This window comes from Mastacembelus armatus, chromosome 21 (assembly GCF_900324485.2).
Source record: "Mastacembelus armatus chromosome 21, fMasArm1.2, whole genome shotgun sequence".
Taxonomy (NCBI): Eukaryota; Metazoa; Chordata; class Actinopteri; order Synbranchiformes; family Mastacembelidae; genus Mastacembelus; species Mastacembelus armatus.
The window spans coordinates 7,617,676-7,639,477 of record NC_046653.1 but is presented as its reverse complement, the minus strand read 5'-3'; the positions used below and the strand labels follow the sequence as shown (position 1 = coordinate 7,639,477).

The window sequence follows — 21,802 nt, the reverse complement described above, 5'->3', positions numbered from 1 at the left end:
AGCTCATATTACTTCAACAGGCAAGGGTTTGACATTAAAATAAAGCACTAAGTGTGTGGCAGTCAAGTCAGTGAATGAACACATTTACTTTCAGATTTAGCGTCTCAGATTCATGTGTTTGATGAAACTGAAATTTAATGTTTACCATAGGTTTGCCAGCTGCTTGTGCATACGTATATTGCAGCCCATATGTTTTATGGTTTATGGTTAACAAATCATAAAAACACGCAAAACTATATGTATACTTTATACATACGCATATACTGTATCTGTGTCTGTTTGTATTTCTCTGTAAACATTCTTTCATATGACCATACTTGTGTGTGTGTCATGGCCTATACAATCCCCCATCTCCCTGTTGTGCAGTGTCAGGCCTCTTCTTTATGTACCAAATTAGTGGCTATTGAGGGATCGTAATTTTGTCAGCAATTTGTATCCCATGGTCATGCACAGAGCAAAATGTCCCCAGCCTGAAACCATTACATCTTGTTGAGTGGAGCCTTATTGGCTCAAGATGTGATATGATGGGGACTATTTGAATGGGATATAGTGTCATCGGTAATGGATTTCATAGTGTCTTAGGAAGTCACCCCCTAAACTGCCTGTAAGTGGTTATGTATGGTGCTGCCATAACTAAATGTCATCTTTAGTTTGCACAATTTCACTCAGTATAAATACACATGGCCCATTCAAATACTTACAAGGTGCAGCCAATTCACTGCCAATGCGATCGATGTGTCTTTCTCTGTCGTTTTTATGCAGTGGAGAGCCTAAAAGTTGATATGGCTGGCTGCTCCATTTAACATGACTTGGGGGCTTATTTTGATGCAGCAATTATAGGAAGTTTCTCACTCTGTCTAGAGTATCATTTCCTCTGATATTGAAACTTTTTAATACATGTAGTTTGTGGAGGTATATTTCAGAGTAGCCAAAAGTGTATATTTCCTAACAACCATTTTGTAAAGCTGTTTTGATATCTACACTATTTTCTCTACTTGGAGATTTTCCACAGACCACTGGAACAGTCTTCCTTTTTAGTGTTTAAACACTCGGATAAAATATAGTCATTTTGTGTTTGAAACCACGAACATTAATTCAAAACTGTCTAAAATGATAATAATCATGGTAAATGATGTTGTAGTTATTTGTTATTGTTTATTTGATATGATTTCATTTAATTGATTCAATTAAATTTTTTTGGCTGCTGTCACTATTTCTCCTAAAATAGGTTTTCTGTCTTTACATCATCTATTCAAAGGTAAAATATAGTTGATCACGTGTCAATAATAATAATTAATTTTAAGATGCTTTTGTGTGCACACTTTGCTAATGGTGTGGTTTAAGTACAATATGGGAGGTATAGTGAGAAATGGAAAAAGAATTGAAATGACATGAACAAAGGTTTTAAAGGCTATTCAGCCATGTTGTGTGATAGCACAGAGCGTGTTTCATGATTTGTAATCCCTCAGCTTATCTCTCATTAGAAATGTTGATCAGAATTAATTTTTTTGGAGCTGCCTGCAGTAAATCATCTTTTTGATTTTTGGCTGTACCTTCATCGCTCAGTTTCCAAATGGCACAGCCATATTATGATGGGATACGAAACACCACTCCAAATCCCCATTGTTCTGCCCTCTCTGTGTTTCCGAGGCAACAGTCTCCTACCATCTGGAAGGCCCTCATCCCTCAGTTCTTCTCACTTCCGTTTAATGGGTTTCTCCTCTGTCCTTTCTCATTTTCTTTTTCTTTTTCTTTCAGTACTGTTTCTCTGTTCTCTCACAGATGTCTTTTGTTTTATTTTATTTTTACTTTCTATGCTCTAACTTCATTTTCTCTCCTTTCTTTTTTCTTGCTGTCACTTTTTCCTTCTGCTTTTCACCGTAAGTACTTTACTGTATTACCATACTCTTTCATTTTCTCTCTGCTGTTCTCTTTTTAACCTCCTGTGTTCTTTTTCCATCATTCCCTGCCTGCCTTTGTCTTTTTTTCCTCCTGACCCTTCAACTGCGTTCTTTAATGCAAGTACTTTGTATTATGCACACTCACACACTCACAGTCGCACACATTCATACACTGATACACAAATGGCATATTTCCAAATGTGTATCCACATGCACTCATATACACAGAGTAATGTAATCATGTTAGTTTCCTGGACCGGTTAGTTTGTAATTCATGATATCCAGGCGGATTAATCATATTTGACAAAGAAGGATAGAAAACCCATGAAAGGTGTTTGGTTTCATTCAGATGTGAACTGTACGAACACACGTCTAGCTGTGTGTGTGTGTGTGTGTGTGTGTGTGTGTCCTCTAAAGTAGGACCCATTATTCTCAGCAGATGCTGACCTTCAGCATGGCAGCTCTCTGGAGGGCAGCACTTGATTCCCTGCCTTTTTCTCTTCTCTTCATCTCCATTGCCCCCTATGTCTGCTCCTTTCTTCCTTCTTCTTTTATGCGTTTCTTCTGTTTTCATCTGAGAGACTCAGTCTCCTGTACTTGCTAATCATCCATTTTTTCAATAAGCTTTCAAATCTAAACTGGCTATTTATGACTATTTCCTTTCATTCTACACCAACGTTTTCCTCATCTTTCTCTTCAAACGTATCTCCCTTGTCTTCTCTGTCAGAGCCTTTTCAATGGCTTGTAAACTTCATGCCTTCCCAGGCTAATGTAGAGCTTCTTGGAATTCAGGTTTACTCCTATACACCTTCTTGTCCTCATCTTTGTCTTTTCTATACTCTTCCTCCTTTTTTGCCTCTCCTGTCTGGTTCAACCCTCTGCAGTCACACCTCTTTGTCTTCTGTTTACACCGACTTCTTATCCTCTTTACATTCATCTGCCTTCTCTCTGTCCTTTTTTTCTTTGCATGTTTGAAAGGAATTAAGATGAAGATTTTAGACTTTAGTGGTCTGCTCTTTGCCTGTAAACCCCTTGTTGGATAGTCGTATTTAACACTAACTTGCCCCCACTGTGAAGCCGTCAGTAATTAAATCTTTGGCACGTAGACCAAACACACAATTAGTAGGCAGATTGAGAAACAAAAGATTGAATCTTCATTGTAGTTGATAAAAGAATCCCAAGTGAAAGAATGTCTCATCCTAATTTTTTTCAAGCTCTTAACCCTCCACCCAAACTTTCTTACCAACTGAGTGACATAAATGTGCTTGGTATTCATGTTTGTATTTCAGTGTGGCAGGCTTGGACTTTCTTCTATTCTGTTCTTTGATTAATAGCTGCTCTGGGCTGGTCCTTTGTTAGGTTTGGAAAAGTTTATACTCCATCAACACCAGTCAGACTAGTGTTAGATATGTTTTCCAAACTTGTTATTTAGTCCTCATCCATGAGCTATTTTGTCTTGTATGAAGGTTTGAAGGTACAAACATTCAAGCGTAAATCTTAACTGCTGTGTTGCATGTCCAAGAGACGTTCAAGCTGATTGTTATGGTAGAACAAAAACAAAACAGTGTAATTAACATTATTGTATTTGTAATGCTTTAACCCTGCTATTATTACTAGGGCTAACTCACATCCTAGTGTTTACAGTAGCCTACACTGGCTAGCAGCAGCTGGTCTTGTTTACTTCAGAGTTCAGTCAAAGGCCCACAGTTTCCAGAATTCTAGCAGGAGAGATTTTAGCAAGTTTGGTATAATTTTTCTTTCACAAATAGTTTCCTAAATCTAGTTTTAAGTGAATTTGTAAAAACAGGCACCTCAGATTTGGCCAGGGGAGTGTAAACTCTGCCCTCCTCAACAAGGCTGTGATAAGACCTGCAAATTCTGTTTAACTCTCATCAGTAACATGCACAAGAATAAAAACTGAAGTTAGATTTGCTTTCATTGAAGTTTCAGAGTTGTCAGTCACCCTATCCTCAACCAAATGGAAATGGTACTGAGGTTTTGAGTGGCATATATGGTATGCCCCCTAATCCTGGTTGGTAATACCCTTGCTTAACCTTTGACCCCATCTTCTAGGTGGTGGTGGGAATTGATGGAGTGTCATGTGACTTTAAGAGGTCAGGAGTCAAGGAAGGTTTAGGGGTCTCTAACCCACACACATGTACACACACACTCAAGCACCAATACAAACCCCAATGACAGCTGAACCAACAGAAGACAATCTCTGCCATATACACACCTTCAGAGACAGTATGTAACCACTTAACTATAAGTAGTAAAAGAGCTTAGTGTCTTATTGGGCTTCTCCTAATAAAACTCCTAATAAAAAACTTCATCTGCTGCTTAAAGTGTCACTCTTAATGACTTGGCTCTGTTTGAGTTTGTTTTTTCACTACCCATGGTTAAGACCATTCCAGATGCCATAAACTGTACCTGTGCAGTGTGCTCACCCAGCAGCTCAGAGGGATTTTACTTAGCCAAACAGAGACAACTGCTAATCACATGGAAACTCTTACCTTCCTGCTTAATGCCTGAGAATTGTGGTTAACTTCTTCTGAAAACCACTAATTTACGATTGTAAGTTAAATTTCTACATTTGTCGTGCATTTACTCTTTTCTGTGGCACCACTGTTGTATTGTTGCAAAGGTATTTTATGCTTGCTTGGCACCTTTCTGCACTCTAGTAAACATGGTAATTAAGAACACATAACAGAAACTTCAGAATTACATCTCAGAATCCCCCTAAGGATCAGATGATATAATTGGATTTGAAGTACTTCGGAAGATAAATGTGCATATTAATGAACAAGGATTTTTTTTCTTGAAACTTATCCAATGTTTTAAAGCTTTTTATTTATTGAGTTAACATTAAAGTGTCCTTTTTAATAAGTAATGTTGTAGAAGGAGACCAGATAGCTCGAGGACCCATTTTATATATATGCTTTTCATGACCCGCACTTTGACAGCTGGCAGGTCCATTAGACAAGTCAAGTCTTATTTCCATGTGTTGATCAGTCTACTTTTTCATTTTCCTGAGTACTAGATGATTTTGATGATGATTTTCTTTCATTAGGCAATTTTATAACTAAGTCAGTGATATAACTTACATTATATCGATGTATTAAACTTGAACATTTTTTTCTAAACCAGTCAGAGCTAATATTTAATGTACCTCGTAAGAAGCCTAAGATGTAGCACAAGCTTCATTTTAATTCTGGTAGAGTCTTCATGCAAATAGACTTTCCTGTCTTTTCGTACCCTTCCTTGGACACATGATAAACTATTTCTCCACCCTTCATTATTTTTCACTTAAGTTTTTATTGCCTCATTGTTTGGACTGTGATGGCTCTGTGATTAAAGCTCCATAATGAAGTATCACATTAGGAAGATGAAACTAAGTTAAAGTTAGTTTAACTCCAGGGACATTACATCACAGCAGCTCCATTTTCACTGTGGCTCACAAAATGACATTATGGCAGCAGTTTGAGCTATTAATCTGTTTTATTACCAGACTGTCAAAATACCCTGACTCTCATTGACAAAGAATCTGACACTGTTAAATGCAATATGAATATATGAAGTACTTTCCCAACCTTAAACCTAAAATTTATTTTAAATGGATATCAAAACAAGGTGAGGACTCCGGTCTGTAAAGACTCATAAAAAATAACTGAATTAAAGCCGCAGTACTCCCTCATTTTCTTTTCGCTCCTCTTTCACTCACTTTAAATATCACTCTTTATCCCCTCACTCCCACGCCCATTTTTTCCCACCTTCACTAACCCTCACCCTTCTGTTCTCAAACTTCCTTTATTCCCATTTTGAGACAGTGTTGTTTGTGTTTGTGCTCTAGTGTTTGGTTTTATTGAGACAATCCATCTGCGATGTGGCTCTCAGGAGTTTTTTAATGTGCGGTGTCACAACACTACATCTTTTCTCTCTTTCTTAAAGATATTTGTGTCTCTCTGAGATATGTTGAAATGATAGATGGCTGTGTATTTGTGTGTGTGTCTGTGTGTGTGTGTGTGAGAGAGTGTGTGTGTGTGTAGCAGCTGTATTCAGCCCTTTTGCATGAAGTAAGTGAAAGTATGTGTGTTTATGAGAGAGAGCTGCAGGTGCAGAGGACATATAACAACTCCTTGTTTTCTCCCTAAATCCATGAGAAATCTCTTAAATATCAGGGAATTGGAAAGGATCACATCACTCTCAATTACTGTCATGCTTGCCATGGAGAAAAGTCTTTCCAATTATCCTTTCAAACACACACTGAGTGTGCTGTTTACATAACTCACAATGTTAAGGAAGTCATCCTTAAACAGATAAAGGAGATTAATTTCACTAGTGGTTCTGTTCATAATGTTTTAGATTGTTTTATGATTGCTGTCTGTTAAACTGGTTGTTGCATGTGCCAAGGGTTTGTTCTTATCAGTAGATTGGTTTCCCTCTTTCTATCTGTTCCTCTCTCTCTCTCTTGCTCTCAAACACACACACTTCTGCACACACACATAGACCACCAGCCTTCTCATTTGGTGTTAACTCTTCTCCAGCTGTGCGCCAATTTGCCTCCTCTAGGGTGTGTGGGGTTTGGGAGGGGGTAATTTGGAGCTGCATTTTAAGTTAAGGTTTTCAATGTGTGTGTTCTGTTTAGTGTGTTTATGTAAAATGTTATGTTGTCTGTGTATGTTCTGAGACTGTACAGTATGTGTGTGTGCATGTGTGTGCCAGTAATGGGGTCCATCCTCATTACTCTGTAATCCCCAGCTGCTGTGCACTGCTGACTGGGTTCCTGGAGGGAGAATTCCAAACTCGCCACCGGATTTACAGTGGATTCCCAAAAGATTCCCACTGGAATTCTACTCTATTCACAATATGGAAACGCTCATAAGACTCTAGGGCTGCAGATAATTATTATTGTCATTACTGATTCGGGTGTTGACTGTTTTTTAATTAACCAATGTTTAGGCAAAATGGCAAAAGCCCGCAAATGTCACAAACTGGAACAAAACAAAAGTTTGGCATTTGGCTAGTCGTGCTAACCAGCACAGTTCTTTATATCTGGGCCCAGTGAAAGATCAGAGGTCCAACAAAAAAACTTAATGAGGTGGAATTAAATATTCAGTGTCTTTTTAAGCCTCTCACTCATCCTTCCTTCTCGTCTCATTTCCTTTTCTTTTTTCATCTCACTATTTCCCTTCTTCTTCATTCATTTCGCATTACACATTTTTCCCATCTTTAACTTGTCTCATGGCCGACTGGTCCTTTCTGCTTCATCTCATTTTCTCAGCATATACTTTTTTGATTAAAAACATCTGTAATTTTGCAAAGTGATCAGAAAGCAGAACACTTACAATAAATCCTGGTACACTCTAACCAGGTAAAATCTAATTAGTGTTTCTTCAGAAAAGCTGCTGTTGTTGATTTAAAGTTTTTTCTTACTGAATAACTTTGACTACGTGTTCAACTTGTCTATTGAAATCCATATAATTGGATGCTAATTCCTTAAAAAAAATGTATGAAGTAACACTGATATTAGGACAGCACACCTCAGGAGGCAGGCTGTCCTAATATCAATGTTACTTCTTTTTTCTTACTCCCTATTGCTCCTTTTTGTTTCTCCCTCTTCTTATTTTCATTCTGCATCTGGATGTCACTGCTTCATTCACTTTCTCCTCGCTTCATTCTTTCTCTCTTAACCCTCTCTTCCTCTCTAACCTGCCTTCTTCACCTCCCCGTCACCTTTCCACTGCTCTTATCACTCCCTCACTGACATTATTGTGACCAAGGTCCAAATGCTGTCTGACGGACTGACTGACCGATATGGGCACAGGTCGTATATACAGAGGCTCAGGGGTAAATAGCAATCCATACAGATTGGCTGGCAGGCAGACTTGTTATACATCTTTTAAAAAGAGAGAGGGAGAGAGAGGCAGACACATGGACAGATGGGGCAGCTGGCAGACTGACGTGTTGGTAGTCTTTCCGGCAGAAGTAGACAAAACGGCTGTGACTATCAGGAAGAGAGACATTTGAGACATGTAGCTGATATGCAGAGTGACTTACAGTAATTGTAGCAGAAGAAATCAAAAACTAGAACACAGATTGCAAATACGCTGACAGTGAAGCAGAAATGTGATGTGCTCACACACATACACACACGCTCTCATGACGGACATGGAGCCAGGAGGGGAAGAAGCAGACATCCCAAACATGATGGGCATGTAGTTAGTTAGACACTTTCCACTGACCACCCAGAATGACACACACAGGCGTCTGAAGGGAGACCACCAGCACTCTGTGTGTGGGTGTGTGTGTGCGCATTCTGTGTAAGTATTGAGTACAAATCTGTGTTTGATTCATTCAGTCTGTCTCCATGGTTATGCGCACATTCACATTATCTCCAGGCAAGAAGCAACAGGTCAAAACTGTGATTGGTTGGAGGTTGTGAAGCCCCACCCACTCAACTCTTCATATCAGTGATAAGTGTCATGACAACTGGTAAAAGTAACATGATTCTAAACACATTTTAACACAAGTGCATTATTTTGAAGAATACAATACAAAGAAATCAGAATCTCCAGTGTACTGGATATTTTGAATAATTGATCAGTTTTACAAGTAAGGTCGCATATGCAAACAAGCATAAATACACATTTGCATTCAAAAACAGATTTGGACTAAAGCAACATTTAAAATGAGAGAATAGAAGAGATTGAAAGTGAGGCAGAGAGAATCAGAAACAAATGTAGAAATGAGAAGACAGAAAGACAGCGAGATAAAATGTAATACCTCATAATGTTAGCAATGTGGACAACATGTTTGTGTACTTGCTTGCCACTGGGCACAAGACATCAATATCTATTAACAGGACTGGACTGGATTACCACAGCTGTGTGTGTGCTTTGCATGCATGTTAACTGAGCCCTAGCCTACTGTCACATGTCACTTAAATTCTGTTGCTATGTGATCTTTGGCTGAGACTCCGTGTGTGTGTGTGTGTGTGTGTGTGTGTGTGTGTGTGCGTGTGTGTGTATGTGTGTGTGGGGAGCGGGCGCCTCTCCCTCTTTTTCACTTCTCTCTCTAGTCCAAAACAAATAGCTGTTAGCAGATTTTCATGAATATTTCAGCCGTTTAGTTGACAGATTTACCAGAGAAACTGACAGTAAGTGAATTTCCTGATATTTTCTTATTAAAACACATGAAAAGAACATCACAAACAAAACAATAAACTAACAGTGCTTACAGTGCCTGCAATTAGCTGATGATTTGTTTCAGAGTGAGCAATTTTAGGCAGAGCGATGAGTTAAAACTGCAACTTTGGATTGTGCGATGCAGGCAAATCACGTTTGTTTTCACTTCCCTAACATTAGCAATGTACAAAAATAATAACAAATGTTTCTTTTCATTGACAACACGGTGTATAGAGTCACAATCTGTTAAAAGATGTGCAGCTCAGTGGAACCTATCCCACTCGTCATGGTGTGATTCAGTGGCTACATCCTAATTCCCTTATTTGATCATTCATTCTCAATCCTTAGTCAAAACGGACTTAGTTCTGGTCGGCCATCTTGAAGACCATCCTAGTGCTGCCATTCCTGAGGGAGTGAGGAGCAAGGAAGCTGCCTGGAGCAGCCATGAGCAATGATACATGAGACCATCCTTTGCAGAAGTCCTTTATGGATTGAAACACCCCTTTTATTGGAAATCAGTTGGTTATTGGACAGTTAAGCATGTTTCCTTGAGTTCTCTCTCTAAGATGCAGATGAGGAAAATTTAGATGCACTTTGGGGAACTGGGATTTACCTAACCGATGTTATAACTGGTAGAGAAAAAGTGACGTTAAATGCATTTTTTTAAGAAAATAAATGGACCTTTCTTGACATGTAACTTTGTGTTTTGCAATGCAAGTTTTTTATTTTCTTATATTTAGAAGCTGACTTGTTAGGTTTCTTAAAACTTTTCTTATGCTATCTCTTGTTTCAAAAATGTGGTCCCTTCTTTAGACGGGGCCCTTTGGATTCTGCTGACTACCCCATGCAGCCCTGGTCTGGCCATTACCCTGGACCTCCCCAGGGCCCACAGGGCTACTCCCAGTCCCACTCCTACTCTAACCCCAGCTCCCAGTCTGGTCCGTCTTACCCTGGCTACCCACCTGGCCAACCATACCCACGGCCAGGTGACCCTCGGGGCATTGATCCAGGCTACTACCCCCACCCAAGGTAAGCATATGCAAGGCAGGTGCTATGTACATTTATACCACATGACTCTACACATAAAGGTCAACCTCAAACATGAGTAAGACTTAAAGTATTTGGAGTCCTTTGTCTGTGTACATGGCCATTATTTCGTTTACTGTATTTATGGAGATATTGACTGTCTTCACACTGTCAGTTCCCTCATTGACACTTTATCATCTTTCTGCTTCTGCTGTTTTCACCCTACTTGTTTTCTGCTCCCAGCATTGTGACCCTGTTTTTATAATCACAGCTCCCAGCAAAGAGGGCCCTTGCGACAAGATGTGCCCCCATCTCCTACCCCTCCTCTTCGTGGACTACGGTACGACACTATGACACGTGGAACTGGGGGTGGAGGCTACAGGTAGGAGCGATTAGTGGATGAAGACAATCCCAGGTAAATTCTGAGACCTAAAATCCTCCTTTGTTTCACAAATGAGTGAGTTCATCAACTTCATTACAAAACAAAATGCATTTTTAAATTATGTCTCACTCTTTGATAAAGAGCTATTTGGAATTTAATTTTACAGTACTAGAATTTAAGTGAGTTCACAAGCCTAAATACATGTTTGATTGGTTACAGGTAACTGATGGACCCCAGTCCAGACCATTATGGCTATACTGGGGACAGAGGAAGACATCAACAAAAACACCAAACCGACCCAAGACAGAAGAACGTCATGACTGCAGCTGTGTAGACAAATCAGGTCCAGAAATGAAATCAAACAAAATGTACAGCCTTTCTGCATTTGGTACTCCAAAAGTAACCTCTTATGGTGTGATATGAATAATTTTTCATTATCAAACGCTGTTTACACTGCTTGGGGTATGTGGAAATACACAGACAAGCAAGGTAAAAGAGGTTAATTATAGACATTTTAATATCTTGTTGTTTGAAGTCATTTTAATTGCTTGGAGTTATATAAAATTAGCAGTTCCTTCTGCTTACTTTACTTACTATTCTTCAAATATATGGTCTCTTTCAAGAGGCAGAGGCACAAAAGTATTGGATTCATTTAAATTAAGCCACTTAAGTGCATACATACAGCTCTACACTCTCAATATTGCTGCTCCGCCAACAAGACAAAAAATGAAATGTCATAAAAAGTAACATGAATAAAATTAACCTTAGTTACGGTACCATTCACATAGATATGTAACATATTTCAGTGTTATTACTTGGTTGTGATTAAGCCAAATTTATTCTCCGTACTGAAGCAGTTCAGGTTTACATAAATGTTAGTTTAGAGCTTTGAATGTCCCCTTGAGAGTGGGTTCAGATGTAGGTTGCTGGAAAAAGTCAAAATGATCAAAGCTGTGATGGACAGCAACAGGTTAGTATGACAATGTCAGTCTTTGCTGCTGAAACACTAAAGTCGTCATTCTAAAAGTAGCATTATACAGTGAGACTATATTGATTCACACCAAACTAACATTATGAGCTTGGACTGTAGTTACAGTATGCTCATTTTTAGGCCTATTGCCAAACAGGGAGAACGCCACTATACCAGTCTTTATGAGAGTACAAAATTTGTCTTGTGTGTTATCACTTTTTGTACTGTCAGTGAATTATGAAAACTTTAATAATTGAAGTGCACAGTAGAGCACTGTATGTATTATCTTTAAGTGCAATAATATGATTTTAATAATTCTTTGGTTGCGTTGCATAGATATAATCTGAAACCCTGCCTGTCTGTTGGTTTCCAATGACTGTTGCTGCGTTAAAGGGGTCCCAAGATAATGTTTCAAAGCCCGTAGTAGCAGTAAAATCTCACATTCACATTTATTCATATTCATTTCGGGGCATATTGCCATTATATGACTTGAGTTTATCTTTGAATAGTCATCTTTATATAAAATGACTTCAACTTAAATGTATGATAAACTTGAATGGATTTCATTTTGACATTCACATGTACGCAATCCATAGAGCCATCTTCTGTTTATCGAATCGTTCCAGCAACACTGGTGTTTATGCTTTTTGGTGATAGTTTTTGGTTTTCTGTCAGACACCCAATTCTTATCACTATGCTAGTATCAAACTATAAACGCTGACATTCTGTAAGAAGCACTGTTAGGACCAGGGAGATCATTTTGTAATAGGCAGTATACACAAACCAAAGCTTTTTAAAACTCCCTTTCTTTCTATTGGGACTAACTTCTAGTATTTAGACTGCATCTCTTTCAAAACATCTCCTTTTTAAAACAGCTGAATTATTAGGGATGAGCATGTATGTCATAATGGGGCTGAACTTAACAGTGTAAGGTGAATAAAGTTAATGAACAAAACTTTCAGTCTTTCAAACCACTGCAATGTGCTGAAATGGCTTTTCTTTTTTGGGGCAGGTGTTGAGTTGTAGAGCTCAATTTCACTGTGTATTACTGACCAGCCTCTTTGTCTCTGTGTTGTCTGTGTACACTATGTGCTCTAGCTTGGATGTGAAGGATTCATTGCACATCTCTGTGACCTGGTGGCGTAGGCATCACTGTGTGATGAAGTGCACACAAGGCCTGTTGAAACATGAATTGGGTTTCAGAGTACTCTTCTCTTTGCTGCACCATAGTGTATATCCATTAAGCCACTTACTAAACCATCAATTAAGCGAAACTAAGAGAGTGTAGCATAGCATTTCTGTTTCATTCTACAATGCTCAGCAGTATTAATTTCAATGGAGATTAAATGTTTAAATGACATTTCAGGAATTGGCGAATTGAGTTTATGTTAATACTGAGGATGAAATGCCACTAAAGTGAATGGTGAGACTAATCTGACTGAAACCCATATGAAAGAATGTGAAGTATGTGTTGTATTGACCATTTCATTTACCTGCTTGCTAGAAAAATCTGGAGCTTGATTAGATTAGATTAGATTAGATTAGATTAGATTAGATTAGATTAGGTCGTCGGGCAGAAAGAAGGAATAAGGATTTAGACAGAAGAAGGGAGAAAGCAGAGAAAGGACTGGACGTGATGAAAAGAGAAGCAAAGATGGAAGACAAACAAAAAGGGCTTAGAAAAAAGGGGGAGTCATAAAGAGAGACTAAAGAAATGAGTAATAGATTGAAAGTGTTGATGGGGGGAGGTTGAAGAAATGGTAAAAACAGCTGCTGTGCAATGATGTCTTTGTGAGTCAGGCTGGTTTGATTGAGGAAGAAGAGCAAAGGAAAGAATAAAGGTTCATAAAACCTCAGACGGCAGTTGTTCTGCAGTAGGAGGTGGCTTACAGGGGTGAATTGACTGAATACTTACAATAATTTCTTTCTGTTCTTGCTGTTGTCACTTTTTATCACCACTATGGAATTTAAACTTACAAGTCTAACCATCACAGTCTTACTGAAAAAGCAGTTATTTGTTTTTAAAAGATTGCTGTGGTGGCCGACTCACCTGTCAGACACAGAGCCCAGGGAAACAACAATGAAATCATTCATATGCCCTGTTGGATCAGTCACTCTTTGGCTGAGCTGTAACACTGTAGTGGACAGAAGTTGTTTTCCACTACCAGGATGTTGTGGGTGATGAGCGATGAGGCATTGCAACTAATAATCTCCACTGCTGAGTTAAAATGTGTCAATGCTTAGCCAGTGCACTAAAAACAAAGAGTTCTGTTCACCACCAAATGGTCAATTTTATTACTTTAGGTTAATCACAGTTTTCTATGAGTTACAGTATGTTAAAGAGTGGACATGGTGCTCCAGAGAGAGAAAATGATCCGCCGGGGTCAAATGGATGAATTTTGTGTCGTCATTAAAAGCAACACTCATCAGGACAAAATGAACAGGAAGCCAAGGTGGAAGATACTGGTTCAGTGCCTGGTGAAGCTTGTTTGAGCTAAATTATAAGATGTGAACATTACATGAAAGTGTTTTTATTGTTATTCCTCTGATATTAATACACAATTCACATGTATGTAACGTTTCGCAAACATTTATTTCCCATGTATTTCTCTTTAATGATAGTTGGTGTTGCTGGTATATTTTACGTTGAAGCCACAGAGTGTTTGGCTACTGTTACCATGCTACTACAAGAAAGTGGTACACTACATAGTTTTGATCAGTTTTTCTTCCCCCTAAATATCTCTAATATGTGCCATTTACATGAAAAAAAGAAAAACTGTGCAAACAGTTTTCAACTTTCCAATTTTCAAAGTTTGGAAGAATAATATAAAAAACATTAACATAGTTTGTGTAGCATGAGTAAACACATCAAACATCCTGTGAGCTCTTTGGGTTTTGGCAGTACAGTATAAGTTGCACAAGATGAAGGTACTAACCAGAGAACAATGTATGAAGGAACCAACTAAATAACCTCTGTCTTAAAAATATATATATGATTTTAATTACACTGCTTCTATCCAAAAAAATCAAATGTCATTTTATAATGTAAGAATAGCAATAATTTCTATTACTGTTTTCCTACATTTTATATTTGTGTATATAACATCTCTCTTTTTTGCATTAAAATCTTCGTTTTAAAATACCAAAGATGTCATACTTTTAATGTTTTAAAGATTAAGCTACAATGCATGCCCAGCACATCTGCTAAGGTTAATTAAATATGAGTCAGGAGAAATCATTTCCCTCATGTCCCCCATACCCTGCAAGGTGAATCATTAACATTGCCAACCCAATTTAGTCCATCATTTAAGCAGCTGATAAATTGTACCTTTGTGATAAGAGATAGATGTTGGCCCCAAATTAATGCAAGAATATTTATCAATTAGAAAAAGGAGATAAGGTACACTGATTGCAGCACAAAGTTTTCTGAGTTCTTCTGGCATAGTGCCATTCCACTGCTAGGTCATATCCATCCGATTAATAAGCATTTAGTCACAGTCTGTGGCATAAGGTGCTTTCTTATTTATTAGACACCATGGGTGCTGGACTTGGGCTGCAATCAGAGAAGTTAGTAATAATGAGACATAGAGGCCAAGGGAATGATTTATCAGTCTAAGCTTAATTAGCATATCCCAGACCTCTCAGCCAATGAAAAGCTGGAAAGGAAAGTAATTAAATTCCCCTGAGTCACTGCTGAGGTTCATTTTGTGCACAGTGTTCAGTATAGATCTAAGTGTGGGTGTGTGTGTTTTCAGCATTCACTATTCTGATTATAATGTGAGTGTAAGTCCTGGTGTTTGTATTCATGCATGTCAAAACTTAAATTGGTTACAGAGATTAATTGCAGTGTACTTTGGACTGTTCTCACAGTCTAGAGATGTCACTGAAATGGAGCAAATGAAGAGAAGGTAGAATGACTTGCTGATTGATCTGACCTTAAATCCATAGCTTCTGTTTTTTTTGTAGCTCTTTGGATTGTTATCTGAATGAGTTACCAGATTGCTGGCTCCCTAAGTCACTGTGAAGTATTGAGTTTTAATTTTGCCACTGCATTGTGAAATGAACACTTCCTGCTACTGATGATCTCATTGAGAATTCGCATCATGCTTTGCAGGTCTCAGCAGCTTTAAGTTTAATTTTGCTCGACCTTACAGTATGCATGAGTCTTAATGCTTATCACAAGCTTTTCCTGAAACTCCACCTTCATCGCCAAGTGGCCGATGAAGAAAATCAAATGTCCGACAAGCTGGAAGATTCGAGGTCTGTCCAAGAAAGTGAATACACACCTTAAAGTGAAGAAAGGTTGTTTATCAGGGGAGATATGCTAAGAACAGGAAAATTACCAGTCTTGTCCCTCTGCAAATTCAGGTTTGGAGTTTCAGACAACAAATGTTTTATGGAAAATCAATTTTCAAAATTTTGTGACAAGTAGCAGCTATACATAACCACAGTGTCCATGATATTGCCTCTGGACCTTTGATGAATTAATTGTAAATGAATGAAACTAATAAACACACTGGAGAATTAACCACCAACGTGTAGATATGATACACAAGGTCAAATGTCAGTGTTTCATCACATTTTTCCCTCAGACTATATTTATCTATGTGATATATCAGATTTGGTTAGCGGTTTCTGTGTGACTTGTGTTCAAATGGTCACTTAATGACACAGATTTGATTGACATGCAGTGTGTGCAGATTATGGATAACCCTACAGTCACGTCCTGGGATTTTTGACAGCTTAGATGAGTGACTGAGTGTCCTGGTGCTGTGAACGTTTTGACTGATACTGTGTTTGAGAGACTGTCTGGTTGACTCACTCTGACTGGGTGTGTAACTGCTCCATCCTCCCTCCCAGGGCAGGTTTGGCATGCTGTAATTATTAGCAGTTATTATTAGTAGTTTTAATAAGAATTGGAAACCATTTTAATTCAAATTTCCTATTATGAGAGGCTGCTAGTTTGTGTGTGTGTGTGTGCATGTGTGTGCTTGGCAAGGTATTGTTCAGTTGTAGCTATTATTGGCAGCCTGCTTTTTGTTCCCATGGCTTCTGATTGTTTTTCATGTATACACTGTGTTTGAGGGCCGTCCTTGTAGCTACCAGACCTCCCACAATTCTCATTAATTATTGTCATTAAAATTGAGGACTCATGACTCCAGTGCGACAAAGCATAGATCACGTTGGTTATGTTTTGATTGTTTTTGTTTTGTTTTTTTTTAAAGATACAGTTGTGCACACACACTTCCCTTTCGATCATGTTAATACAAAATGTCCATAGTGTTCATGTTTTTTGCCTTTAAAGAGTTCAAATAATCACTAGTGAAACTAATGATGTACCTCAGTACTGAACTGATATGCAGAAGTGAAACACAAGGTCAAATGTCAGTTTTTCGCCATTTCACCATTCAGCACTTTGTGTGCACTTCAGAAAAATATAGGAAACTTTGGAGGTTGTTGTTTCAAAGGGTTTATGTTCTTTATGAGATCTTATTTCAAATACAGGTCAGTGCAATGCTCACTTTTTACTTTGTTGTTGAGTGCAGGGAAGTAAAGGTAAGGTAAGTGCAGGTCTGGTAAATGCATCCATGTCACATTCTCCTGCAGTGTGTGTATTTGGGAACCAATTTCTAACCACTTTTGGTTGGTTGAATTTGTGACCAGCTCAACCAAAGTCTGTTTATTTTTCTGTTGTGATTTTTCTTCAAATCAGAAAGTGTAAAAACTATTTTCTCTCATAGAAATATAGGTTTACAGTTCACATATTGTTGTGATCTCACGTCATGACACCTGCCTTGGAAACTGCTGTTCTACAGGAAATGAATTTGAAATGAAAAACATTTGAAATGTAGATACTTGTGCTTTGACATAGTGTATGAGCAAGTAACCACTGGCAAAGCAGAGAGAGCAGAAGTGGAAGTAGTGATCACAGCAAATTCGGTTTTGTTTATGTGTGTGTGTGTGTGTGTTGACATCCTGACAGGGTCATGGGCAGTGTATTAAGAACACTGAGTGTGTCTTATTAAGTGTTTGTGTGTAAAATTACATTTCCTATATCCCCTGTACACAGTAATGACTTGTGGTAAGCTTCACTGGCAGCTGTTTCCTCTTTTCCCACACACAGAAGCACACACACACACACACACACACATACACTCCAACCTTGAGGCATCTTGCTAGCACAAAAAGTCTGAATGTCTCTTTTGCTGCATCCTTCAGGCCACTGAGAAGGCGAGGACGATGGTGATTTCTGGGTGTATGCGCTGCTGTGGTTCGGCAGCTCGCCAACGTTGTCTCATGATGTAAGTTCAACCTGAGATTTCCAGGACAGAAGAGCGCCGTCACGAGTTATACACAAACTGAATTCCTACACAGGCACATTCGTCCACACGCTCTGTGCCGTGAAGACTAAACAAAGACGTAGGATAGTGAAACACTGTTTATCTATTAAATATAGACACACACAAAGACCAGTGAAGTTTTTGCTATCTCCATAAGGTAGCTGAGGTGGCTGTGTACCTGAACCTGCTTCATGTGGGTTTTTTAGTGATCACACAAAGACACTGCAGGAAACTGAAAACCACAGCACACATATTTTCAGGTTTGCTTTTTACCACATACTTTCTTCCATAACCAAAACTTCTGAAACTCTTTAAAAATGACTTAGGTTCAATCTGTGCCACACTCACCCCCACTTGCCTTACAGTTAGATTATATTTTTTGTTCAGAATACACCACTGCAGCGTTTAGTTTGTGAGGAGGAGATGTTGAAAGAACTGACAGCAATCAGACACAAAAGCTGTGAGAGCTGCTTTTTCTTTAAGCAGGGAATGAAGTACTTTTATTCATCACAGTAGTTGTCTTATTTTGTTTTTCTTTTTTTGCCACAGAAAACTTAGAAAACTTACTCATCTTCTCGTTAATATAGCTTGCCTTTTTTGACTCTGTTATATAATGACATCTAAATGGGAAATGTAACGTTTTCTATATCTGTAATCATGTGAAGTACAAGATGTGAATTTTCTTTAAATGCTCGTAAATTGCTGAAAGTTTCCAGTGCAGTCTGACTCTGCAGTGAAGAAACAAATTCTGCACACATGCTCACATGAAATTTCAATTAGGAAAAAAAAACTGTCATTCAGCAGCTGTGACAGGACTGGCATTGTTTTATCTGACTATTCAGTCCTTTTGTTGATAATATTTAGTTTTCGAAAAATAATTACAACAGAATAAGCTGAAAAGAAAAACAAATCATACAGAAATGACTAGACTCAATAATTACACTTGACTTGTGGAGTCAGTGTATTCATAGAAAAAAATTCAAAAACAAAAAATGTTGACCAAAGTAATCACAGTTAAACTTCGTAATCCATCGTAATGAAAGCCTCCAAAAAAGTGGGGTGGAAAATAATCATCTTCATACTCACAGCTTTAGCTTAAATCGTTGGACCACATGCTTCATGGATTGTAAAATTTACCTTATTCATTGGACAAACTGAAATTGCATTCAAAGTACTGTGCAGCCTTTCTTTAAAAGTCACATTTTTTGAAAGGCAGACCAACTTTACCAAATTCCACCCTTTTTACTACACAAAATACCACACAGAATATTTCCTAATGGAACACTCAGTTTAAGGTGCTAGCCATGGAGCTTCAGGGACCTTGTTTTGTGTCATCTGTATGAAAAGCCCCAAAATATTATGAAAAGGTAGTCTGATAACATGTTACAATAATGATTTCTGTATCTTTAGTCAACTAGTCAAAATGCAAGAAAGGTGCATTTGAAGAGAGACACTATTGATGAGCTTTTTAAAGGTAATTTTATGGACTTTGGTGCTCAGTCAAGTGAGGTTTGAGGCGTTGCTTTCCCTGAGTTTAGCTTCTAAGCTGCTGCTTACGTCCAGGCTGTGTATGAACCCTAAATAAGGTCCACTAAGCAAATTGTTGCGTCTCAGTTGTAGATGGATAAGGTCTGGGCTCCCAAATAGGCTGATTTTAGGGCCATGGAGCCTTAACTCAGTGCATTTAATCAAACTTTACTTACTTTAAAACTATATGGATGAATAGACAGAACTGCAACAAGGGGAAAATTCTTAGTTCAAAGCTCTTCTGTTAGAGTTACTACTGTGTCACACACACACACACACACACACCCTCACACACACACACACACACACACACACACACATACATGTAGTTCACACAACCCTAGAGAGTTTTCATCCTATATAGGCTACACACACAGTCAGTTACAGTCAGTCACAGGGATGGGACCAGCATGACATGGACAATTATAATCTTCCAAAAATACATCTTCCTCTTTACACAATCCCTGTCGGAGCTAATAGACTCTGTAGTTGAGGATTTGTGTTGAAATCGCTTGAGGATAAAAAGCAGGAAAAGGGACAGTGAAAGAGAGTGAGGGTATCAACCTGCACGCACTAATATATGCATGTTTAGCTCCCAGTCCTGAGCTAGTAATTTGCAGTGAGCACAAAACACTGATAAAGCCTCTTTAAATACATTTGGTTGAGTCACTAAGTTTGTAATTTCTCTGTAGGGCAGTAAGTTAGACAAGGGAACCACAGATTCACAGCCATGCCCTGTTTTGTTGCAAGAGAAGATACTGGAAAAAAAAAACAAAGAACCTAAACAAGCAGATATGTGTGAAATAGGAGGAATGATTTTGCCCAAACATTTCACAGCAAAGTACCCCCGACACACAAAGGGAGACTTTAGGTAAGGAAAAGGAGACTAGGGGATGAGGGCTGAAGGAGAGAGAAGGAGCTTTGTTCAGTGAGGGCCACACAAGGACAGGGAGCTCCATGATGACAGGGGAATGAAAGATGAAGATAAGTGGCCAGAAAAGGATATTGCACACTTGTTTATGTTTCTCTGTGTTATGCAGTTGGCCTACCAATCAATCATCTCGTCTGCTTTTATTAGTTTTATTACAAAGTGTATGCAACAAGCAATAATATATCAAAGTGTGGATTTAATGTGATGCCAATTCAGAAATTATGAGCTATAATATATAATTTCCCCACTTTTTTCCCTAAGTCTATCTTTAAGAACACACAACATCAACTGATATGTGGATAGTGCTTTAATCCTTGTCTTTAATGTTTAGCAGAGCTCATAAATATGTTCTTTGAATGATTTGTGCTTTTCAGTCACCTTTTCCCTGAGATAATGTCAGGCTTCCCTCTTGTTAGATATTTGTAATTCATTGTGATCATTTTTTAGAGATGTGATGATTGGTGTCAATGATCTTCAATGACATTATACTCAGTGTTATAAAGAATAAAACATGGAAACTTTCAAGTGAGGCATCCCAAAGCCTCTCTACATGTAACACGTTTGTGGAAATTCAAAGTTTTCCAAAAAACTCTTTTAAGGGTAAGTTTACCATCTCTAGTCAACTCAGATATCAGGCTTAGGTATTTGCTAAATCCATTTTCTTCAATATCCCTCTCATGCCATCATTCCAATGCTCCCAGTGCTCCAGATGGCCAGTCTGGCTCTGCTTATAAGTTTCATTTGATACCAGTGTGTTAGCACTGCCATAAGTTGATCTTCTCATGACTGTATGCCACGTGTTGGCATGGCGAACTGGTGGACAGATTCTTTCCTAAAACTCATTTTATCCTCTGGAAAGCTGCAATCCAGCAGGATGGACTGAGAGAAGTCCAAGGAGAAAGTGGGAGAAGGGTTTATCAGGTCGGTAACTTCCAAATGTCGCCCACTTTCTTCACTTCGTCTGTCTTTCTGTAGCTGTTCTCTTTCTGTTGTCAGAGATTTAACAGAACAGCAACATTTCTGCATGTACAAAATGTCAAAAGGGCATGTTTATAGAGTAAACCTGAGCAAACACGTAGGAGTGGAGGTAGTTTCGGAGACTCTTGAATGATCTGTTTTCTCTCTGATGTGTATTAGTGTCACATGGTCAGTGGCTGGACTGTTATCCAGGAAATGGTTTTGAGAGCGAGTGAAGGATGAAAGGAAGAGTTAAACATGGATCAAGGAGTTAAAACGGATAAAGAGTGCAGCAGGATGTGGATTAGCTGTTTGCTTCATGGCCAATGTGGTGTGTTCTCAGACACTAGTGAGTGTCTGTGTTAGTTGGTCTTTTCAGATGTTTTCCTAAAAGTTGTACAATCATCCATCCATGAGTAACAGTAACATTTCGTGATTTGGTACAAAACTTCTTCAGTGTGATTTAAATGGACTTTAGCATTTGGTTCACTATTGGTTGCTGATTTCTATCCAACAGTGGTCACACTAACGGGACGTGGGCTTCTTCTTCACTGTTAGTTCAGATGCTGCTGCCTCTACTGAC

General features: G+C 38.5%; 1 protein-coding gene across 6 annotated transcripts in view; it reads left to right on the top strand.

Annotated features, from left to right (window-relative positions):
• Positions 1–14,605, top strand: part of LOC113123303 (partitioning defective 3 homolog B-like) — a 206,404-nt gene extending 191,799 nt beyond the window's left edge. For 5 of the 6 annotated variants that reach the window (XM_026295230.1, XM_026295229.1, XM_026295225.1 and 2 more), the window contains exons 25-27: positions 9,899–10,114; positions 10,383–10,526; positions 10,713–14,605. In XM_026295230.1, the coding sequence (XP_026151015.1) occupies positions 9,899–10,114; positions 10,383–10,497 (331 nt within the window). In that variant the 3' untranslated portion in view covers positions 10,498–10,526; positions 10,713–14,605. The remainder of the gene's footprint in view (positions 1–9,898; positions 10,115–10,382; positions 10,527–10,712) is intronic. The other variant, XM_026295228.1, reaches the window with a different exon arrangement.
• The last annotated feature ends 7,197 nt before the right edge of the window (positions 14,606–21,802 follow it).